The sequence below is a fragment of the Cyclopterus lumpus genome, chromosome 23, assembly GCF_009769545.1.
Source record: "Cyclopterus lumpus isolate fCycLum1 chromosome 23, fCycLum1.pri, whole genome shotgun sequence".
Lineage (NCBI taxonomy): Eukaryota > Metazoa > Chordata > Actinopteri > Perciformes > Cyclopteridae > Cyclopterus > Cyclopterus lumpus.
The window spans coordinates 5,471,139-5,493,778 of NC_046988.1; the positions used below are offsets into that span (position 1 = coordinate 5,471,139).

The 22,640-nt window shown below is 44.8% G+C and overlaps 2 protein-coding genes across 2 annotated transcripts; one reads left to right on the forward strand and one right to left on the reverse strand.

Moving 5' to 3' along the window:
* Positions 1 to 17: 17 nt before the first annotated feature.
* LOC117725952 lies at positions 18 to 7,152 on the reverse strand. The gene is made up of 15 exons (XM_034525861.1): positions 6,721 to 7,152; positions 6,579 to 6,618; positions 6,322 to 6,472; positions 5,841 to 5,973; positions 5,509 to 5,566; positions 4,990 to 5,101; positions 4,765 to 4,892; positions 2,459 to 2,586; positions 2,211 to 2,377; positions 2,063 to 2,135; positions 1,916 to 1,967; positions 1,618 to 1,645; positions 1,431 to 1,522; positions 547 to 1,150; positions 18 to 375 (listed from the first exon to the last, which is right to left on the reverse strand). Exons 1-15 carry the CDS (start codon positions 6,741 to 6,743, stop codon positions 203 to 205), a joined length of 1,962 nt encoding a protein of 653 aa, XP_034381752.1. The 5' UTR covers positions 6,744 to 7,152; the 3' UTR covers positions 18 to 202.
* A 72-nt stretch (positions 7,153 to 7,224) lies between these two features.
* Positions 7,225 to 22,246, forward strand: LOC117725951 (ATP-binding cassette sub-family D member 2-like). The gene is made up of 10 exons (XM_034525860.1): positions 7,225 to 8,466; positions 9,158 to 9,338; positions 9,781 to 9,902; positions 13,479 to 13,641; positions 14,201 to 14,295; positions 15,243 to 15,388; positions 16,172 to 16,317; positions 17,372 to 17,456; positions 17,640 to 17,765; positions 17,918 to 22,246. The coding sequence occupies exons 1-10, from the start codon at positions 7,537 to 7,539 to the stop codon at positions 18,120 to 18,122; spliced, it is 2,199 nt and encodes a 732-aa protein (XP_034381751.1). The 5' UTR covers positions 7,225 to 7,536; the 3' UTR covers positions 18,123 to 22,246.
* Positions 22,247 to 22,640: the final 394 nt, after the last annotated feature.

Below are 22,640 nucleotides of genomic sequence, written 5' to 3' on the forward strand. Positions count from 1 at the left end.
AGAAATAAACTTATGAATCAAAGTAACGCTTTGGGGCTTTATTTCCGTGTCTCTTTCATAACCCTTTTGAACAAACACTTTGAATATTGTGTGTGGTTTGTATGCTTAAAACAAACTATTAAATAATGCTATGAATAAAACAACAACACGTGCACTGAACAGGCATGAAAAGGTTCCTGCTTATTTCCTCAATTCCTCCGGCTTACTTCGTCACTTCCTTCCTCTGTTTGAGCAGGAGCAAGATGTCGGCTATTTCCTGAAGAGTCTCGGCCTCTTCGGAGAGACCGTGAGCCCCGGTGCCAGATGTGACCTCCTCCATCGCGTCATTTGAAAGGCCATTTTCTTGTTGGCCTCTCTCCTCTCTATTGTCCTTTCCTACATCAGAAACAACAGCATAGTACATGTGCAGTCAACAAACTACCCTTGTTCCCTTTCTGTATTTGTCAGAGGAATTTGCAGCATTTAAAGACTGAAGGGTGTGTATATGAATCTTTAGTTTCCTAATTCCCACATAAAGTGACAGTGTCTTCCCCCATCCTGTTATACCTCCGCCATCAGTCATGCTCAGAGCCTCTAGAAAGGGGTTTATAGGTCTCTGCAGGATCCCTCTGCCATCAGTGCACTTGTTTATGAAGCTGCTGCGTGACAGGGAACCAGCAACGAATGGCTCCTTGGATTGCTTCCTGGTCCAGGGCGTATGCTTCTCTCCACTCCTCCACTTGTCTGATGAAGGTGTGTGAGCTCTTGACTCTACAGCGGTGTCAGTTTGCCTCCCTGTGGCTGGAGGCTGCACTGACACATCAACAGGTGGAAGACAAGAGTCGAGCCCACTGGCTTCTGCAACGGCGCTGCACTGGGTCCCGGAGTCGCACGTCTGAGCTGTGAGGTTGCCGACAGTTTGAGTTCCCGCATCTCGGGTTTCAGCGGGTGTTTTCTTGCACGTGCACAGCTCTGAGTTCTGACTTTGAGCCAAAGCCGGAGGGGATGCAAACTGAGGTGCGTTGCTTCCCCAGCCTTTAACTTGGAACGCTGCATTCCCCATGACTTCCTGATTATCACTGAAGCATGAGTCAAGGTTGTTGGCACAAAAGGTGTGGTCCATATGTGAGGAGGCAGCCTGGAGACATGGTGGCCGACAGCATTCTTCATCCTAAAACACAGTTAGAAAAGAAATGAAGCATAAGACGATTGCTGACTTGTTGATTGGAGGAGTCTTTGTCCGCTCGTAATGATGATGTGTTCAAAAGAGATGGCTGCAGTCACTGGCACAGTGATGATGCACACTCTGAGTTTAATCAATAAAACATTCAGTATGTGTTGCAATATTTAAACTAAACTCTACTGTGACTCTTTAACTTAATCCTGAGGGGATTCTGCGGTCCCTGTGTGACAGCAAGATGGACCAAACGTGGCAGTGAAACTTAACTCACGTCATCTGAGTCTGAACTGAGGTAACCTCCGCTACAAGAGTAACCCGGCGAGTATTCACAGCCGTTGTTTTTGTGTTCGAGACATGCTGCGGCTGTGAAGAAGAAGAAAAAAACCCACATCTATTTTTTTCTCCGGCACATACACAATAAATGGGTGGCTCGATTGGAGAGGCTTCAGAAAACTTACAAAAGTTCCCGTCAGTGCAGTTGGAGAGCTGTGAATGAAACAGAATTAACATGTAAAACTGCAACTGCCCACTTCAGAAGTGCAGAGCACCCTCATGTGTTCCTCCATCGGGATAAGTGAACGGTTGCGGAGAGAAGCTCCACGTGACAACTCATGGCGACGGGAGAACACGGTGGACATTTTCTGAATTGACCAGCAGATTTTTAGCGTTTGTTTTCTTTCAACTCAGTGTTGGTTTTCACTGCAGTTACAAACTCTGCCACCCGGTGGCAATAAAAGGCAGACTGAACACACTCACGTGCATGTGGTTGCTTCCCTCCACGTCCATGCACTGTGAGTCAGGGACAGTTCTGACAGCGAGGAGGAGAAATAAGAAATTAGATGACATAGAAACCAAGCGATTACATGCCAATGATTTTTGTTATTAAAGTGTGTTAACACCTACTGTGGCCTTGAAGACGCGGCTGGTGTGTCATCTTTGAGATATATCTTTGATGTCCCTCTCCCAAAATGTGACGCTGGAATCCAAATTTCATGTTAACCTCAAAAGGAAGGTCACTGTGGTTGTGTGAAACGTTTCAATCCGTATTCACCTTCTCCTTCACATTCTTCCGTGCTGAAGCCCCGAAAGACCTCCCCCTCAAACTGCCGCTCAGTTTCTGACTGGTGAAGCGTGAACTCCAACATGGGCTCCTTGTCCTCTAATTGGCTGAGAGAAAAGGTGACCTCGCGTCCCGCTTGGTCCCAGGCCTCTGCGTTGCTGTGATAACACACATACGCGTTGGGTGCTTACAAAATGGCAGAGGGGAAATAGTTAGTTGACTTCTAGTGTCGTTCTCACTGTCGCTCTGGACTTCTAAACAGGACTCGGGCTGCTGTGGGGGTCTCCATTTGGTAGAGGGGTGGGTTTGGCCCGCAGGACCAGGGGACGCAGTCCGTCATGCCTCTGGGCTGGGAGAAGGGCTGGAACTAACAAAATAAAATCAGTTTAGATATAAAGTAGCATCATATTTAGGAAGACACAGTCACATATTCATAATCAGTCCCTCATACAGTGCATCCGGAAAGTATTCACAGCGCTTCACTATTTCCACATTTTGTTATGTTACAGCCTTATTCCAAAATGGATTAAATTAATCATTTTCCTCAACATTCTACACACAACAACCCATAATGACAAAGTGAAAACTGTTTTTTGCAAATTTTTGCAAATCTATTAAAAATAAAGAACGAAAACATAACATGTACATAAGTATTCACAGCCTTTGCCATGACACTCAAAATGTAGCTCAGGTGCATCCTGTTTCCACTGATCATCCTTGAGATGTTTCTACAACTTGATTAGAGTCCACTTGTGCTAAATTCAGTTGATTGGACATGATTTAGAAAGGCACACAGCTGTCTATATAAGGTACCACAGTTGACATTGCATATCAGAGCATAAACCAAGCCATGAAGTCCAAGGAATTATCTGTAGACCTCCGAGACAGAATTGTATTGAGGCACAGATCTGGTGAAGGGTACAGAAACATTTCTGCAGCATTGAAAGTCCAAATGAGCACAGTGGCCTCCATCATCTGGAAATGGAAGAAGTTTGGAACCACCAGGACTCTTCCTAGAGTTGGACGCCCAGCCAGACTGAGCGATCGGGGGAGAAGGGCCTTAGTCAGGGAGGTGACCAGGAACCCGATGGTCACTCTGAGAGAGCTCCAGTGTTGTTCTATGAAGAGAGGAGAACCTTCCAGAAGGACAACCATCTCTGCAGCACTCCACAAATCAGGCCTGTTTGGTAAAGTGGCCAGACGGAAGCCACTCCTCAGTAAAAAGCACATGACAGCTCGCCTGGAGTTTGCAAAAAGGCACCTGAAGGACACTCAGACCATGAGAAACAACATTCTCCGGTCTGATGAAACAAAGATTGAACTCTTTGGCCTGAATGCCAAGTGTCATGTCTGGAGGAAACCAGGCACTGCTCATCACCTGGCCAATACCATCCCTACAGTGAAGCATGGTGGTGGCAGCATCATGCTGTGGGATGTTTTTCAGCAGGAGGAACTGGGAGACTAGTCAGGATTGAGGGAAAGATGAATGCAGCAATGTACAGAGACATCCTGGATGAAAACATGCTCCAGAGCGCTCTGGACCTCAGACTGGGGCGACGGGTCATCTTCCAACAGGACAACGACCTGAAGCACACAGCCAAGATAACAAAGGAGTGGCTTTGGGACAACTCTGTGAATGTCCTTGAGTGGCCCAGCCAGAGCCTTGACTTGAACCCCATTGAACATCTCTGGAGAGATCTGAAATTGGCTGTGCACCGACGCTCCCCATCCAACCTGATGGAACTTGAGAGGTTCTGCAAAGAAGAATGAGAGAAACTGCCCAGAAATAGGTGTGCCGAGCTTGTGGAATCATACCCAAGAAGACTTGAGGCTGTAATTGCTGCCAAAGGTGCTTCAAAGTATTGAGCAAAGGCTGTGAATACTTATGTACATGTTATGTTTTCGTTCTTTATTTTTAATAGATTTGCAAAAAACAGTTTTCACTTTGTCATTATGGGTTGTTGTGTGTAGAATGTTGAGGAACATAATTAATTTAATCCATTTTGGAATAAGGCTGTAACATAACAAAATGTGGAAAAAGTGAAGCGCTGTGAATACTTTCCGGATGCACTGTAGTTAGCTCCAAGCAATAGCTGCTATTGGTCAGGAACCAAAGACGAGTCTAAAGTACTACTGCTGTCATGTCTGCAGACATAGAGAAGTAGGTCTATCCCTCATCATTTCATTGTATTCTAGATAATGTAAATGCTACAAATACATATTGATTATGTTGTTATATTAAGCAGTGATTTACGGGTATGTTCTGTAGGCTTCAAAAATAGATTCCCAGTTAGTGATGCTATTAGCAGTTTGCCCTCTTAGCTTTACTTGATGTGTGCATTTGTGAATTGTAAAGCGTTGAACACTGATCATTTTGCTTTACGCAAACTCTATAATAACCTATTTGACAACACAACGTAAAGCTAATTGAAAGCGTCTTTAAGTGGTAGTTTGCACATTGTACATAGTACATTGTTTCCATGTCTGTGTGCATAATTATTTTAGTGTGTAACATAAACTCAAAACAATATTGTCTTTTCACTACCTCGGTGTGGCCCAGCACTGCGGTGTCCCAGAGGGGACGGGAGCAGGGGGGAGGTAGCTGTGTCTGCGTCTGGCTTCTCTGCTGGAGGTTCAGCTGCAGGGGGAATATTCCTGGGGAAAACCGGTTGACTAGCCCAAAATGTAGGGATTTCATGCAGATTTAACATGCATAGTCACCATTGTGTAATTTAATTTGTGCGTGTATGATCCAAAAAAAAAACATCACCTTGGTCCGAAGCTGATGAGATGGAGGAGAAGGGGATGAGGGGGTCGGTCATGGGTGGCAGGTAGTCAGACGCGCTGTTGTCTGAGAAAGCTGACTCCAGCACTGGTGACAGCTGGGGACAAGAAGAGTAAGTGTCTTTTTAACCATTATCTAATCCACTTATCCTATTTAGGATCGTGGGGGCAATCGAACCCGAGCCCCTCTTGCTGTGAGGTGACAGTGCTCGCCAGTGCACCACGCTGTCTTTCAAACCACTTACAGCAAATTCTCCTTAGATCAACCATTAAGACAATATTCACATCTACTAACTAGCAACTTAACCTGCATGTCTTTAAGTTGTGGTAGAAGGCTAGTGTACTCTGAAAACACACACACACACACACACAGAACGGGAGAACATGCAAACTCCACACAGAAGGGCCCAATCCGGCCAGTGTGAGTTGAATCCAGAACCCCATCCAGAACGCCCAAAACAAAAGTATGCTACATACATAGTATGCTATATGAAAAGCGACTAACCTGCCCGCACTTGAAGCCTCGAGGAATAACATGCTTTCTTTTTCTCTGTCCTTGAGCACTAGACATTGACACAGAACATACAAAATGAATGTTGGTAATGCATTCGGTATTAATTCACGAGGTGATGGATGATGTTACTGGCTTTATATGGCTAAAAAACTACCTATTGGTCCTTTAATTCACAGGCCCCAGAGGACTCAGCGCTTGAATACCATGTTTTGAAGTCAGTATCTACTACTCTAAGAAAAACATGCAGTTTGGAAATTGCATTTGATTCAAGTATGATGCTGACAAGATCTGATGTGACCATACAAACCATACTCCAGCTTTACCTGTACTGAGACTCTCCCTCAAGAAGACTCAGCTGTGATGGAGAGCAGGGGCTCATTGGGAGTACCAGGGGCTTGTTTCTCTTATGCTTCGAGCCTCCTTTACAGCTGCCAAAAACTGCCACTTTTGGAGGATCTGAAAAACACATTGTTGACTGATATAAGTTGCCATACTGAGAGTACAACGAGCACACAAATTGGTGAATTTGTGATCACATATAGATCAGACACAGATAATTCCTATTTTAAAAACAGTGTTATTTGATGTTTTCCTATTTGGAATATACTTTATTTTCATATACCTTCTGAGTCTGATGCATAATGTGGACCAGCTTTCAGACATGTTATGCGTTTGCCATAATAAGCCAGTATAAGACAGGGGTTTACCATTCATCATTATCCTGAACTTGTTTAGTTTTATTTGTGTGAACCATTAACTTTAACTTATAATTTAACGATAAAAAGTCTAGTTCGTACTTCTCACCTTTAATTTCTTTCCTAGCAGCGATTTGGTTGACGATGAACAAAGTCACCAGGTCCATACCACCAGAGCTTGTGCCTCGAGGGGGGGAGTCTGGCAGAGCCATCCCCAAGCTCTTCAACTTGTTTTGCATTTTTCTCTTTTCAAAGAACTCCTGTGGGAGGAAGAAGTAGTAACACACGAACAGTTTAGCGAGAAGTATTCGGAGTGTAAATAGTGAGTCTTTTTAAAGCTGTGCACGTGTTATTGAGCTGCCACACCCTCTGTTTCTGTGCATCGTTCTTCGCCACAAACCGCTTCCTGCAATTAAAGTCGTCACAACGTTAACGTGACACAACGTCAGTTTAACCGGCGGTAACGTTTAAAGGCAGTTAAAGGGGCACCGACACGCTCCTCTCTTACCTCGAACCGCCGACCCAGTTCATCTCCAGCGCCTGTAACCGTCGGTGAACCGACGGACGCTTCAGTGTGGTGAAAACAACCCTCACATGAGTAACGTCAGTTAGCTTAATGGTTCACGTTACTACCGAGGCTGTTGCTTAAAGGACAGGGAGATGCGCGAGGAACAAGCACTGTCCTTTCACGCGCTACTTGGAAAAGTTCATAAATGTGTATTAACCAAGTTTTTAACGCGAAAGTCTTTTAACCACTCGTTTAAAAACTATCAGTAGTCACTGTGGCTTCCAACAATATATTTCCCCCGGATACAAAATCCCTGTATGTCATATGTATTGACTTAAAAAAGGATATCGTAAATTACAGTGTTTACAGATCAGGTACTTAGTCACGTCCATCACCGGACCAATCGTCGCCTCGTGCGTCTCAGGACCAATCATCGTCTGATGCCGGGGGCGCGACCAATGAAAATAGAGTGAGCGCTCAAAGGCGGAAATAATAATGATAAATCCGGAAGTTAGGCGAAATAACGTATCAAAATAAACCCCCACGTCAAATGGCGCGGCCCACGTATCCTCCTACGGTGGGGAAAGTTGACCTTGAGTTTTATTTTGACATTTACAAACCGGAAGTACACGGAGTGTCGTCTGTCTATTGACACTGGTACAGAAAAGAACAGGATGTAGCGGTACATGTTTCGGACTCGCTTCATACCAATCCAACCACCACAAGTCCGTCTCTCTTTATATGTCGACGCGGTGAGTCGGGTTTGGGGGATGGGTAGCGCGAGGATCGCCAGCAGAGACGACTAACGTTTAAACAATGTCCAACATCCTCGATGCGGTGTCCAAAGTAAAATGGGACCGCACGGCTGCGGCGAAGCGAGCCGTGTTTCTCGCGGCGGCTGCTTACGGCGTCAAAACACTGTACCCCATCATCCGCAGGCAGCTCGGCAACAACAAAGACCCCGGGAGTAATCGCCGGGTTTCAAAGCCGGAGAACGGCTCCACCTGTTTGGCAAAGACGCAGCACAAGAAAGCATCCCCCGGGGTAAATGCGGAATTTTTCAAGCAGATCTTCGAACTTGGTAAAATCCTCTTCCCAAATCTCGTGTCCAAGGAGCTGGGTTTGCTCTGCGTGCATTCGGTGGCGCTCATATCGCGGACGTTTCTGTCTATTTACGTGGCCAGTTTGGACGGGAAGATTGTCAAAACGATAGTGGAGAAGGAACCCAAGAGCTTCATCTTCCAGCTGATGAAATGGCTCCTCATCGCCATCCCGGCCACGTTCGTCAACAGCGTCATCCGGTACCTGGAGTGCAAGCTGGCTCTGGCCTTCCGCACCCGGCTGGTGGACCATGCCTACCGGACCTACTTCACCGATCAGACCTACTACAAAGTCAGCAACATGGACGGGAGGCTCGCCAACCCGGACCAGTCTCTCACGGAGGACGTGATGATGTTCTCCCAGTCGGTGGCCCATCTCTACTCGAACCTCACCAAGCCGATACTGGACGTGTTGCTCACCTCCTACACGCTGATACGGACCGCCAGGTCCAGGGGGGCCAACGCCAGCGGGCCCACCTTGCTGGCGGGGCTTGTGGTCTTCATCACGGCCAAGGTCCTGCGTGCCTGCTCTCCCAAGTTCGGCAAGCTGGTGGCCGAGGAGGCTCACAGGAAGGGCTACCTGCGCTATGTTCACTCCAGGATCATTGCGAATGCGGAGGAGATCGCTTTCTACAGGGGACACAAGGTATGCGGTCTGGACGTGTGCAATATTGAGCTGGCAGCTTTTGCAGCAAAGTTATGGCAAGGTTGTGGTGGTATTAAATTGTGACCAGTACACACAACCACAAAGGTGGATCCATATTCCAGTATGACAGACATTACATTACATTTATGTTGGACTACATGGATTGGTTAACTGTATTAGAAAAATATGACATTGTACCTACTTATTGATTTTGTTGCCCTCCATTCCAACCTTTGCACTACCACAAGTGATAAACATGAGATATGAAGTTTATCTCAATGGCCCGCATTCAATACCAGGGTTCATATGTCATAACACCTATACCTGGGTGTAATCAGATGGATAATCATACACAATCAGGCCAGTCGGTGAGGACTTCAGTCTAATTGTGTGTGTGTGTGTGTGTGTGTGTGTGTGTGTGTGTGTGTGTGTGTGTGTGTGTGTGTGTGGTGTGTGTGTGTGTGTGTGTGTGTGTGTGTGTGTGTGTGTGTGTGTGTGTGTGTGTGTGTGTGTGTGTGTGTGTGTGTGTGTGTGTGTGTGTGTGTGTGTGTGTGTGTGTGTGTGTGTGTGTGTGTGTGTGTGTGTGTGTGTGTGTGTGTGTGTGTGTGTGTGTGTGTGTGTGTGTGTGTGTGTGTGTGTGTGTGTGTGTGTGTGTGTGTGTGTGTGTGTGTGATGCGTTGATCCCATGCAGGTGGAGATGCGTCAGCTGCAGAAGTGCTACCGGGCCCTGACTGACCAGATGCACCTGATCCTGTCCAAGCGTCTCTGGTACATCATGGTCGAGCAGTTCCTCATGAAGTACGTGTGGAGCGCCTGCGGGCTCGTCATGGTGGCCGTGCCGATCATCACAGCGACCGGCTTCGCCGACAACAGTAAGGAGGCCTGAAGGTGCCCCAAAACTGTGTGTATCTGAGAGAACCAGCTGTAAAAATGTTAACGCCCCTATAATGGTTTTATCATTACATCCTGGATATGATGGATATGTCATGCACACTTCACAGGGCACACAACATGTCATCAGCATTTGTCTAAACTAAAACAGCTTCTGCTTCCTCCTCAACCAGAGGGGCTGATGTGCATGTGCGAGAGCAGTAGCCGCCTCCCACACCTCCCCGGTGACACCAAAAATACAGCTACAACTGAATCCCTTTGTGCGTCGATAAGCACTACTGCTGATATTTAAATAGCTTATTTCCATGGCCTTCTCATGCTCGTAGGTACACGTGTGAGAGTACGTGGTCAATGGGCTCACGAGACAGAGATGCAGAGCTACAACCCGCTTGTCTCATTCTCTCCCCTCTCGTCTCCCTCTAGAAACAGCAGACGGGCAAACGCATGTGATGGTGAGCGAGAGGACGGAGGCTTTCACCACCGCCCGCAACCTCTTGGCCTCGGGCGCTGACGCCATCGAGAGGATCATGTCCTCCTACAAAGAGGTGAGGACATGGCTGGCTGAAATTGATGCCACTTTTGCGTGTCTTTTGTGTCCTTCGTTAGTACGATGGGAGCTCTCTCCGCCTGTGCTCACGAGGATTTCCCTCTTTCCACTTCAAAGTTCACAATGGAACACTTCTACACACGAACACTTCAATACTTAAAAGCAACACAAAAGTAATTATGATTATAAAGGTTGGTTTCTGCAAATGTACACATACAGGCTACAGAACAAACCCACAGCGATACAGGGAGTCATTCAAAATAAAGCCTTTTTTGTATGATCTCATCTGGCCCCTCGCAGTCAGTGTGAATGCACAGCTTGGCCGAATGATCGACGGACGCGCACCGTGCAGCCATCTCTCACCCGTGTGACGCTCACCATGCATGCACCGGAATCTGTTCGAGTCCTGGCTGAAAGAGCGAAGAATCACCAAATGAAAGGCCTCGTTCATCGAGGGCCAAATCCCTGATCTCTCGTTGCATTTTAATCCCCCACCCCCCACCCCCCCAAAAATAGCAAGACTCATTCATGCATTCTCGCTCTCTCTCTGGCTGCATTTTGTGGTCCATAAGAGGATTTGGCTGCAGCACACTGTGTTGGGAAGAGGAAGAATCAGAATCTTTTTTTTAAAAGTGCTAGCGGGCTGCTGTCTGCTTCCTTAAGTGCGAGTAGGTGTTCTCAAAACACGCACGCACACGCATGCCCGATTTTACAGAACCCACAGGCAATCCTTGCTTTTGGGTAATCTGCAGCGTCTGTGGCAGAGGGACAGAAGTTTCTTTGAAAGTCTCTGGCTCGGAGCAGTGTCCCTGGAGGATACTAGTTTTAGCCTGCCTTTCGGCTCCGGTCTTGTGTGTATGTATGTGTGTGTCGTGTGCAGTGTTGTTGTCACGTGTGCAGCAGCCAGCAAGACTCCACACGCAAGGCCAAGAGCTGTGTCAGCGTGCAACTTAACAGGCATCACATTCCTCAAGCTGCATGCCCTGCTCACGCCTCCAAACACACCTGTGTAACAAGGCGGTGTATGTGTATTTGTTTGTTTGTTGTTTGTGCAAGCGGTCAGGTGGCCCTGCGACGGCCCACTTCGTGTACTCATCTTGAAGACTCAGATTTTCCTTTTGTTCTTCGTTTGATTTCTCCCTATTTCGCTTTCTGTGGTTATTGTTGTTGTTTTTTTTCTTCCTTTTTTTTCTTTATTTCAGGGTTAAAAGTTGGCAATCAACAATTGCAAAAGAGGGTCTCAAAATCCCTAACGACTGGTTGACAAAAAGCTTTGCAAGATACTCTTACTGCGAAAGCTGTTTTAAGAGCAACACGTTTGTCTTGAGAGGAATCCGTTTGCGCATACTTCATTAAAACAAAACAAAAGGGAATTTTTCATTCACTGGAGCGTAGTTCAGATTTGGGTAAAGTTTTTCCTCGAACATGTGTTAAGTTACCTTTAGATCTAATCATGGGGGAAAAATGTACACGGAAACCTTTTTGTGTGTCCCGTAGGGCTTAGCCAAGCTGTGAATAATCTGTTGCTCTTTCCTGCTTTTCTGCATCTCTTTCTCACTTTCCTTTGCAGCATGTGCTTTTTAAGTCAGGACTGGTCAGATGTTATGGATGATGGATCCCAATCATTTCAGAGTAGGGCAGTAGTCCAGTAATTATATTACTTTATTCTGTGTTTGGACAATAGTTCAGTAGAGTAAAGCTGCACAGGAGACAAAGTACTGATGGTGATTGGCTTGTGGGAGTTGTAAATCAGGCAGCCGTCTCTGTAAATTTCATTTCCATGCATATGTGAAGTAGTTATCAATGATAAGATGATTGATTATCAAAGTGATGATCAGTTACTTTCAGCAGTGGATCTATTTCCAGCAGCCGTGGAGATCTGTTTGGAGATAACAGCCTAACAAAGCGATGTGAGAAAACCCTGCTGCATCACTACTTTTTGTATCTTCAGATCCATGCTGACAACAGGAAGTAGAAAAGTACCACGCGGCGCTCCGTTTAACCCCGTCATCACATTTAACGGTGGAGAAGTTCAATTTTAAAAACAAATCCGACAACATCTATCCTGTCTCCTCATGACAAAAGTGGCAATGCTGTTTTTCAATACATGTTTCATAATTGCTGATCCTGCTAGAATACTGTTATGCTGTTGATGCTCTTTTAACCATAAATATATTCGGCACCTTTTTTAAAAAATACATTTTGTTATAAGAACACAAAATCAATCCTCCGCCCTTCTCTTTATTCGTCACTCCCTTTTTGGACAGGTTTCATTTAATTTGTGGTTGGCTAATCAAGCTGTGTCAACAGCCTGCATTGTCTCGCCACAGGGTGCAGCACTAAAGCGAGAGATTTATTTCATTTTTGTTCTTTTTTTCTTCCCTGTTTATGTTGTTTAGCCGGTTGCTGATAAATTAATCTATCTATCTCCGTTTCCTTTCATTCCTTAATGCATTTTATGTTTATCCTGGGTTTTATTTACGTCATTTTGTGCTATCTTTACCATTGCCTTCTTATAAATGTGATTTATATTTTGACATGTTTTGTTTTATCATAATTTGTATAACTGTGAATGTATTTTTTTCATTCACCCATCTCTCAAAGGCCATCACACATTATGTATAGCAGTTTTTTCAGATCAGCGTGGGTGTCGGTATGCGTGCTCAGCCTACAAACTGTTAACAAACACAGAAGAACTTGCAACTCTGAGAGATTATAACTGATCCAAGAGCAGTATACAATCCAAACGGCAAATCCACAGCAGCAGCAGCAGCAGCCAGTTCGCTGCATATTTGTACCGCACTATTAAACACTGTTGTGTGCACACTAACGCACTCTAAAGCGGTGGTTCCCCGCCTTTGTGATATAATTGAACCGTTACGTTCAGTTATTTTAGCTATTTATCCATTATTTCTAAACTATTCTAACTGTTAATTCTGTCATTTAGCCGTCCATTTAAACTTTTCCTTACTTTTAGTCAACTGTTTCAGCAATGTATCCATCACATTTCACAGTTTCAACCATTTAGCTATCCATTATTTTTAGTTAACTATTTAAAAAAAATAAAAAATATTCATTGCTTTAAGCTAATTATCTAAACCGTCTAGCTCGCCATTATTATTAGCTAACAGTAGCTAACAAGTCCTTACTTTAAGTTTAAGCTAACTATTTCCATCATTTATCCATTGCCTTTAGCTTAGGTGTCACCTATATCTATATATCTATATATAGATATATATATATATATATGTGTGTGTGTGTATATACAGTAGCGTCTTTCTGTGATTTGAAAAGCGCTATATACAGTAGATTCGATTTATTATTATTATTATTATTATTATTATATATTTTCTCATATTGTAGTGACTATTCAAATGAGTGGGTCTACTCTCCAATTTCTCCAAATACCCATTTAAACACACACACACACACACACACACACACACAGTCAGTGACTTTCTTTCTGCACATGACCGTGACCTGTGTCATAATCTGATCCTATCTTGGGTTGCGTTAATATTCCTCTGACTCTGACCTTAGCCTGTGGTGGCCCTTTTGTGTTTGTTGGGAACAGGCGACAGAGCTGGCAGGCTACACCGCACGGGTCCACAACATGTTTTTGGTCTTTGAGGAGGTCCAGAGGGGCATTTACAAGCGCTCCACTTTGTCGGCCACGACCGGAGCAAAGAAGAAGAGCAAGCCGGAGATGCACATAGATGGACCACTGGAGATAAAGGGTAGGCCCGATCTGCTGTATGCACGCCTCGACATCAAAAGAGAGAAATGGTCACCGCACACACTTGGTTACTGTTGCTATGTTAGGCAAACTTTGTGGCTTTGGTCGGTTAGTCACATTACATTATTTGAACTTGAATAACACCAACTCATGTCAGTGTGACGTCCACCAGTTATTTTCTCTCCACAATTCCTTTTTCACACTTTCTATTCAAAGTTTGGGCAATGAGCCAACCTCTTATCTGGGGCAACTTGCATCAGCGCAATACATTTCTAGATCACCAGAGGTATGACATTACACACAATCCTCAGTATCAAGGTCAAAGGTTGGAATATTGCACTTGTTTGACCCCAGAACAAAACTCCTGTTAGAGAGCGCAGTTCAGCTCAGACATAAGTGGTAAAGAGGTTATTTTTTTAACCTCATAACTCCTACTATGTATTATTATCCTATTCACATCCATGCTTATGGATCAACAAGTCTAATCCTCAACTTCTGCTCTCATTCAGCGTCCTTCTAATGTTCTCTCTCCGTCTTTCTCTTTTCTTTTCCGTGTTCAGGTGAAGTGATCGACGTGGACAATGGCATCGTGTGCGAGAATGTCCCAATTATTACGCCGAACGGGGACGTTGTAGTGTCCTGTCTGAACGTTAAGGTAAGACCGCTCCGCTCTCGTCTCCTCCGGTTTTCTGTACTCTTGACATGTCGCTTCATAGCTGCACTCTTTTACCCATTCATGTTTACGGATGTGTTTGCAGGTGCTCAGCTTCGGCTGTTCTCCGAAATGTACTCCGACTCCCCGAGGGTTGTTTTGGTCCGTGTGGAGCTTATTACCATTTCTGAAGGGTCCTCTGTGGTCTCCTTAGGAAACAGATCCACCCTGCGGGTTTGAACCATGTGTTCCCTCCCCCTTTTTGGGCCGGAGGATATCGCGAAGCTTAACATTACAGACCAATGCTGACAAAGGAGTGAAGTGTCACTTTTTGAACATGTCCTTTAGTTCTAGAAAAGAGTACGGCTTTTTAACTAGCGCTTGCAGCTCATGCCATCTGACCTCAGCCAAGGCTGCCCCCGCCTGGTTGTGAGTGCTGGTTGAGGTTTATACACCTGCTGACATTGAGCTGGTAGATAGCAGGGGAATCTGTTGAGTCTCTGTTAATGCCCACAAGTTTCAGACTATTATTTAAAAAGGTCATGCACCAGATGCTCAGCTCTTCCCTCTTTTTGCCTCATGGTGTGAATGCATAAGTGAACATTGTGTGACGGCTTGAGAAACACACTCTATGCTACCCTGTTAGCTGCAGGTGAACTAGAGGCATTCAGGATACCTCCCAAAAGTGGGACTTCAAGCTAAAGCTCAGATTGGTTCAATTTCAGAGAGAGGACAGCTGTGTATTCTCTCTGAGATATGTTTCCACTCTTCCTGTGTTGTCATCTCTGATCTCCTGCGTATAATGTGAAGTAGTCATATGATGTCTGTCAATAAGCTTCACGCCCACTGATGCTTCCTATCCTTTTCGGGGCATTATGTCTTATTGTTGTCTCTATTATACTGTGGTTTGACTCTCCGTAAAAGAATATATTCTCTATTCTTTATTTCAGGTGGAAGAGGGCATGCACCTGTTGATCACGGGGCCTAACGGCTGTGGGAAAAGCTCTCTGTTCAGGATCCTCAGCGGCTTGTGGCCGGTCTACGGCGGCCGCCTCTACAAACCCTCTCCCCAACATTTGTTCTACATCCCTCAGAGGTATATACACCTGTTTTTATAATAAATAAATAAATAAAATGTTGTTTTATGAATATCCCACAGAGGTGAGTTGTAATACAACAACTGTAGGGATTCATTATTGTACTGGTGAGCCCTAGTAGTAATCTAATCCATTGTAACAAGGCGCGTGCGCGTGCGCGTGCGTGTGCGTGTGCGTGTGTGTGTGTGTGTGTGTGTGTGGCCGACAAAGAGAAACCAAAGCTCTGGCCACAGTGAAATATTTACCATCCAGAAAAGGCCTGAAATGCCTTCAATTACAATCATTTCTTTGTTGTACTTTTTCCGCCATCGCAGTAATTTCAGTATCATCAGTGTTCTACTTCCTGTGTTTTAGGTCATACAATCAATCGTAAGCTTCTCTAAAAGAGACGATAATCCGCTGATTGATTGATGAAAACATTTGTTTACTGCAGCCACAAATAACCCGAAACGTAAACACGTATTGACGCCACACGAGGATGATCGCGGTGTCAGGATGAGCGATTAAGCCTCCATTAAAGTAGCAGGAGGACTGAAGCGAACACAAACCATCAAACGTAATCTTACCCGCGGTTGCTCGGAGCTGCAGACTCCCTGCTAACCCCCCCCCGCAGAGCGTGAATATTTCATACACGGGATGAGAGGGCCACCTGGAAGCTGTAACGGATACAACAGACACACACACACATTCACGCTTGTGAAGCCCTTAATGAAATTAAGGGTTAGCAAGGAAACACTCAGTGGATAAGGTGTGTGTATTTGTGTGTGTGTGTGTTTCTTTAGGCCATACATGTCCATGGGTTCACTGCGGGACCAGGTGATCTACCCGGACTCGGAGGAGGACATGGCTTTCAAAGGCGTCAGTGACAAGGACCTGGACACCATCTTGGACATTGTCAACCTCCACCACATTGTCACCAGAGAAGGAGGTAGGGCAGTAATGTAGGCAATTTACGGAGGGTTTTGAGCAGAAAATAGGAGATTGAAGATTTAAGAAAAAACTAAAATAGCTCAGGTATAACTTTCTGACAACTTAAACCCTCCTTAAACTAGACAAGCCAACCATCAAACATCCATCCATCCATCCATCCATTATCACCCGCTTATCCGGGGTTGGGTCGCGGTGGCAGCAGGTTCAGCAGGCCATCAAACAGACCAGACCAAATAACCAAACAGCTGGACAAAACCAGACCAATGAACTATCGTGGAAGAACCAACCATCGTCTAGTAAAAATAACCACGAGGCAAATTAAGCATTGTGTGGACAGAATAACCATAAACTTGTCCAAATTGACCAAATGCCCACCCGACACGAATAACAATCAGCTCGACACAACAACTTGACGTACACTCAGACGTATCACATTGACTACTTGACGGTTCAGTCGTCGACAGTATGCCAAATGTATGTATTCTTCTTTCAGCGTTAAGGTTTCTACATTATTGATTGATTGTTCATTGAAATGCTTCCAAACAAATGTCCCTCTTTACAACTGATCTGCCCAGCCGCTGGGCTGGTGCTTTTTTGTGATCAAACAAACTAGGTTATGTATGTGTACCACACCTGGGTATTAATTGGCAGCCGCTCTCCTCTCATTACTAAACAAACAGGCCTATTGTTGTGAGCCGAGCATTCTGCGGAGCTGCAAAACGGGGTTTAACGTATTAATGGCTGCACTGTGAAAGAGTTGAGAAAAGGTTCCTGAGCGCGCATGTGATTGAACTCGCACATTTTTTGGCAGTCACAGATCATCTGTCGAGGGAGACGGAACACATGCAATACAGCGTCGCTCCATTTCCTGTTAAGTCTTTGAAGACTGGTTAAACCATTTAAAGAAAACATCTTGCCTCGTATGCTGTGAGCCTCCTCTCCTTTATAATAACAGCTGGTATGACAGCTTCAATGAAGCATCTGTATAACCTGTCTGTTTACATTCTAATTCAGTGTTTCTGTGGTTGTGTCATGTCCTCTTTCGCGTTCAGGCTGGGATGCTGAGCTGGACTGGAAGGACGTGCTGTCAGGAGGCGAGAAGCAGAGGATGGGCATGGCGCGCATGTTCTACCACAAGTGAGGCCCGGCTCCCACTAATTCATCATCTACGTGTCATATTTATCAAAGCCTTTGTCTTAAAGCCTTAAGCTAACAGTGGTTCATTTTTTAACTCGATCATTTTCGAATGATCTCGCTAATTAACCAATCTCATTAGTCGCTCGCGGCGATCATTAAAACGATGTCCCCCGTGTTTACCAGGCCTAAATATGCGCTGTTGGATGAATGCACCAGCGCCGTGAGCATCGATGTGGAGGGGAAGATCTTCCAGGCTGCGAAGGACGCCGGCATCTCTCTGCTCTCCATCACACACAGACCCTCCCTGTGGTAAGACGCGGCTCGCAGAGGATTTTCTAGTCCAGATTGTATTGATTGTATTGGTGGGGAGAAACTTCTTTTGAGTTTTCTCACGAAACTGCTGAAAGGCACACTTGCTGGTCCGTTTCCCTCTTCAAGTCCGCCCTCTCTTCGCCTCGCAGGAAGTACCACACACACCTGCTGCAGTTCGACGGGGAGGGAGGCTGGCGCTTCGAGCAGCTGGACACGGCGACGCGTCTCTCCCTCACCGAGGAGAAGCAGCGGCTGGAGACTCAGCTGGCCGGCATTCCCGAGATGCAGCATCGCCTCAACGAGCTCTGCAAGATCCTGGGGGACGACTCTGTCCTCAAAACAGCCGAGGAGTGAGAGGAAGAGGAAGGGAGGGGGGCAGGGGGGCAAGAAGAGGCCCTGAGGGGAAAAGAATCAATGGGTGGGTGAGGGGAGGGGGGGGGGGGGGACAAAGAGGCAATGAAAGAATAAGAAATCCGTCGGGGGTTTGTTGGTTTTATCTTCAGGCTCAGTTTTTCTTTAGCTTGTTTATATTTTCTATCTCGCTCTGAGCCCCTCCTGTTAAAGCGAGGGAGGCTCTTAACGCCGGTCTTTTTTTTTTCGCTCTCCCTCTTCCTTTTTAATCCCTCCTTTGCTCTCCTCCAACCCGAGAGGTGGCGGGGGGAGAGTGGAGTGGATTCACAAGTATTATCCCCCTCTTCTTGCACACAGGCGGGCATACACTCAGCTGTAGCTTTTTAGAAGTTTGGTTTTTAGCGCACGTCCTTTTCAGGATCAAACCGGATAAAAAAAAAAAGAAAAAAAAAGTGATAATTTATTTGTTTGTTTGTTTGATAGCACTTTAATCTGCTTTTAGAGGGCTGTTTCTGTTTGTTGTGGTAGCTCACAGTCAAATGAGGTGATAGCTGCATTTTAGCTGGAAGACTTTTAATGTAGAAACTCTTAATTATGTCCGCAGCAGTATTCCACACCCAGTGTACTGGGTAGTGCAGGATCCACATTTTGTCATAATTTAGCAGTTGATTTTAGTTTTTACTCAACTTAATGTTTACCTCTTGCTTTTTGAGAGGTCAAACGAGATTTTTTTTTTCATGATGTCACAGTATGCCTTTGTTTGATTTTAGTGTGTCCAGTCGCAGTGCAATCCCTCTCCTTTTACCTCATCTGAGGCCTTGTTGGGACCCTTGAGCCACAGATGTGGGCTCAGTTGCACCGGGAGGGGGGGTCTATTCTCAGAGCGATCATGATTCCAGTACTATGGATTTCTGGTTTATTAAACAAACACAGTCAGCTCCAGAGGCCCTCTTCAAAAGAAGAGGAGCGAAGAGCAAGCCGACCCCGGTAGTCCGGTCTATAAATAGCCCCACATATACTGTTCATGGACGGTCAGGTAGCCATTCAGACTACGTAACGCGTGCAGGCATCATCCACCTGTTGAAGCCCCCCAGACCCCACCCCACCCCCTCCCGTGTTGACACAAAACACCCTTGTGTGTCTGCTGTGTGTGCCAGATGCATGCTGGGACTCTGCTTTGTCAGCAGTGCTCTGCGGGTCCTTTTGAGCCTGCCACGGGACAATGGGCCGACACGTTATGCTAATTTTACTCGAAGGACACAATTTGAGGACGCTGTGAGAAATATTTTGATCAACATTTTGGATTATCTTTAAATATCACGTGGTGTGTTTTAAGTGCACTGATAACGACTCCACAAATGTATGAGGTCTTACTGGGCTCGACCTAATTAGTGTATTCCCACTAATATTCAGTAGTAGTACAGTTAGAAGTCAGGCAGGTGGGGATTTACTTTTTGGCTCAAGGACACAGCAGGTTGGTAACCTCGTGGCTAATGGCGGCCTTCATCTTGGTACGCACAGGAACGAAATTGGTTCCATTGTTAGCTTTTTCCTCATTCAGCCTACGAGTTTGTTACCAGCAACTCACCTGAAGTTGTAATACTGTGAAATCTGCAATTTGTTATATGAGCATAATTGTTGTTCTTATTGACAACAACAACAACAAACAAGTGCTGAAGCTGTGTGTTCTCATGTGGTGGTTCTTAAGCTGTGGTTGTGGCTGCTTTCACAGTGTGTTCCTTTCGTGGTTCAGACCTGTGTCCTGCTTAAAGAGTGAGGAAAAGTACAGTTAGGCAGTTTTGCCACCCAGATTGTACTGAGGGAAACTGATGGGGATTATGGTTTATGGAGTTTTTTTGAGGTTCCATGCATTGAATTAGGCCTAAAGAAACACATTTTAGAAGCAAAATAGCATTTCTCTCTTCTACGCACCCTCTTTTAGTACATTACTGAGCCAATGTAATGCGTGGAAGCACTTTTGGAACATTATTATGGTTAAATCTGAATGTATTTGCACAACACACATGACTCAAAGTCATCTCACTTTTTGGAAACGCCACTATTTTGTTATTATGCCTCTGTTTGGTTAGCACGCCGCCATGACCGTGTTGACAGAGAACGGACAATCAATGGCAGCAGAATGCAAACGAGTGCACCGCTGTGTTTTCAAACCACAGGTTTGGCTCCTTTATTGTTTGCAGAGAAATGAGTACCGGTTTTAGGTAAATGCACCTGCGTCAACTGCTTTGCTATGGCACTCATAATGTAAATAGTTGAGTATGTCTCCCTCAGGCCTTTTGATAGTCTGAACTGGGGCTGCATCCAAAGTGCAACCTCTTTGCTCCATTGAGACTTTTTGCCACCTCCCCTTTTGGCTTTTTGTGAGCAGTCCATTTGGATGCAGCCCTGCTCTGCTCAGGATGATGGTTGCTAGGTTACAGAAGGACAAATGTAGATTTCCCCCCCACCACCAAATGTGACTATTCTATTAAAAATAGAAATGTTAATGCACCCCTTTATTATCTTTAGGGGTAATAGTAACTGTAATGCTCTCTGATGGTCTAGTATTATAATCTGGACTGCAAAAAATTTTTTTTTTAGAATTTTGCTTTCACTCGCCACACTGGCGGGCCTCTCCGTCAGCGTGTCAGCACCTGCAGGTGACCACCTGGACTAAGTTCTCCTCGTGTCGACTCGGTTGACAGGAGGCCAGACGAGCCGCTGAATGACACACGAGTCCGTCAAGTGACACCGAAACACGAGGTCAGCTCAAGAGCAGACCGAGTCTGATGTCCACAGGCATGACCGCAGCTTTAATACTAAAACAAGATGTCAGAAATACTACTAGTTTGTCTTTAAAAAGGATTGGACAATGAATGATGAGGTGCCATTTTCCCCAGCATGCTTCACATTCATGCTTCAGCATGCCAACATTAATTTCTTTCTTTTTTTTAAATCTATTTTTCTGGTTTGATTTGCATAAAAATAAACATGCTGGATGTTCTCTTTAATGAATATTGAAGCCCAGTACGGAACCCTGTCAAGCCACAGCTAACGCTAGCTAGCTAGTGAACATGGGGCAAGTCAAACATTTAGCTTGAAGCTAAATAGCCAGATATTTGCCTTTTTTAGGAGTTCAACGAACAGGCGTTTAAAGGAGGGTCAATATTGTATTTACTCAACGTCAAAAGGAGTGGTAGTGTTGCTCCGTATGCGTGGCTGTAGCACAGACTGCACAGAAGAAGGGTAGAGGGGGCCATTGTTTGCTCACCCGTTTGTAATATCAACAAGTTAGTTTTCCGTTTGTGCTAACTAGCTTGTTAGTGTGACGCTTGTATCTGATAGCATACTGCTGTGTCTTCATGTCTGGAGGTGGTTCTGGGCTTACTACAAGATAGAAAATAAATTAAAATATCTATTGATTTTTATCTTCGATCATGGCACCTCATTATTTATTACCCCCTTCCAGAGACCAGTTAAGATGGCTGACTGACTTCCCAGTGAAGTTCGGCCTTTAGTGGCCCACGACGCCCTAACTGACACAACTTTGATACTGAAAGGTTCCCCTTTTAGCTCCCCTTTTGTAAGTAATCAATTGAATGTATCCATTATGTATGATAAAGCATCTCTTGTGAAGATTATGAAGACAATGAATACACGTGGTCAGTTCATACAGGTTCCCCTCTGGTTTGATAATTGATTGTTTTTATGATAGTGTCGATAGTGCATGTGACATTATTTTTTATCAGAGCCATGTGGTGGTGTTTGATTTGGGATTTACTGTACATGGTGTGGGATAATAAGAAGGAAAATGAAGAGCATGACCCCGAGTACAGTCGTTCTCAAAGCCAGGGATTACTACACTTTGTAATTACTTCAGGATTACAGTTTGCAATCAAAACTCCAAGACGTATAACTGTTTTATATTTTTTAATTTCTGTAACTTCCTTTTATTAGGATCTCATTGTGCATGTGTAGGAATCTGTATTCTTTTAACCTTAGAACCATGAGAGGTACATCGGCATAAAGATCATCTGTATAAACAAAAATCATGTGCTACAGTCACTTTATGTTGAAAGATGAAGATGTATTTTCTTGTTAATAAAAACAATACAGTGCAACCTCGAAATAAATGGGCCTTGTGCATTTTGTTCACTGTCTCTTTCTGGAACAGACCCTTTGAAGTTTCAAATAAATGATGAAGTGCTTCGAGTGGCTAGAGGCTTTCATCACATTTGAATGTTTAACATTGAATGTCAAGTTATTTATAGCCCAAGTAGGTGGTTTGTGTGCTCTTACAACTCAAATTTGACGGATTACTAATAGAAGCATTGTAGAGATAAAGCAAACATAAGAATAAACATGGAACGGAAAAAACACCCATTAAATCAAGATTGCTTGGTGCCATTTGAAAATGTTTTGCATCCCAACGCTTAAACACAGTATTATACTGCATGCAAATAATACGTTGTATGAAATTCTGACACAGCAATTGAGTAAGTAGAGCCATCTGCTGGTGAA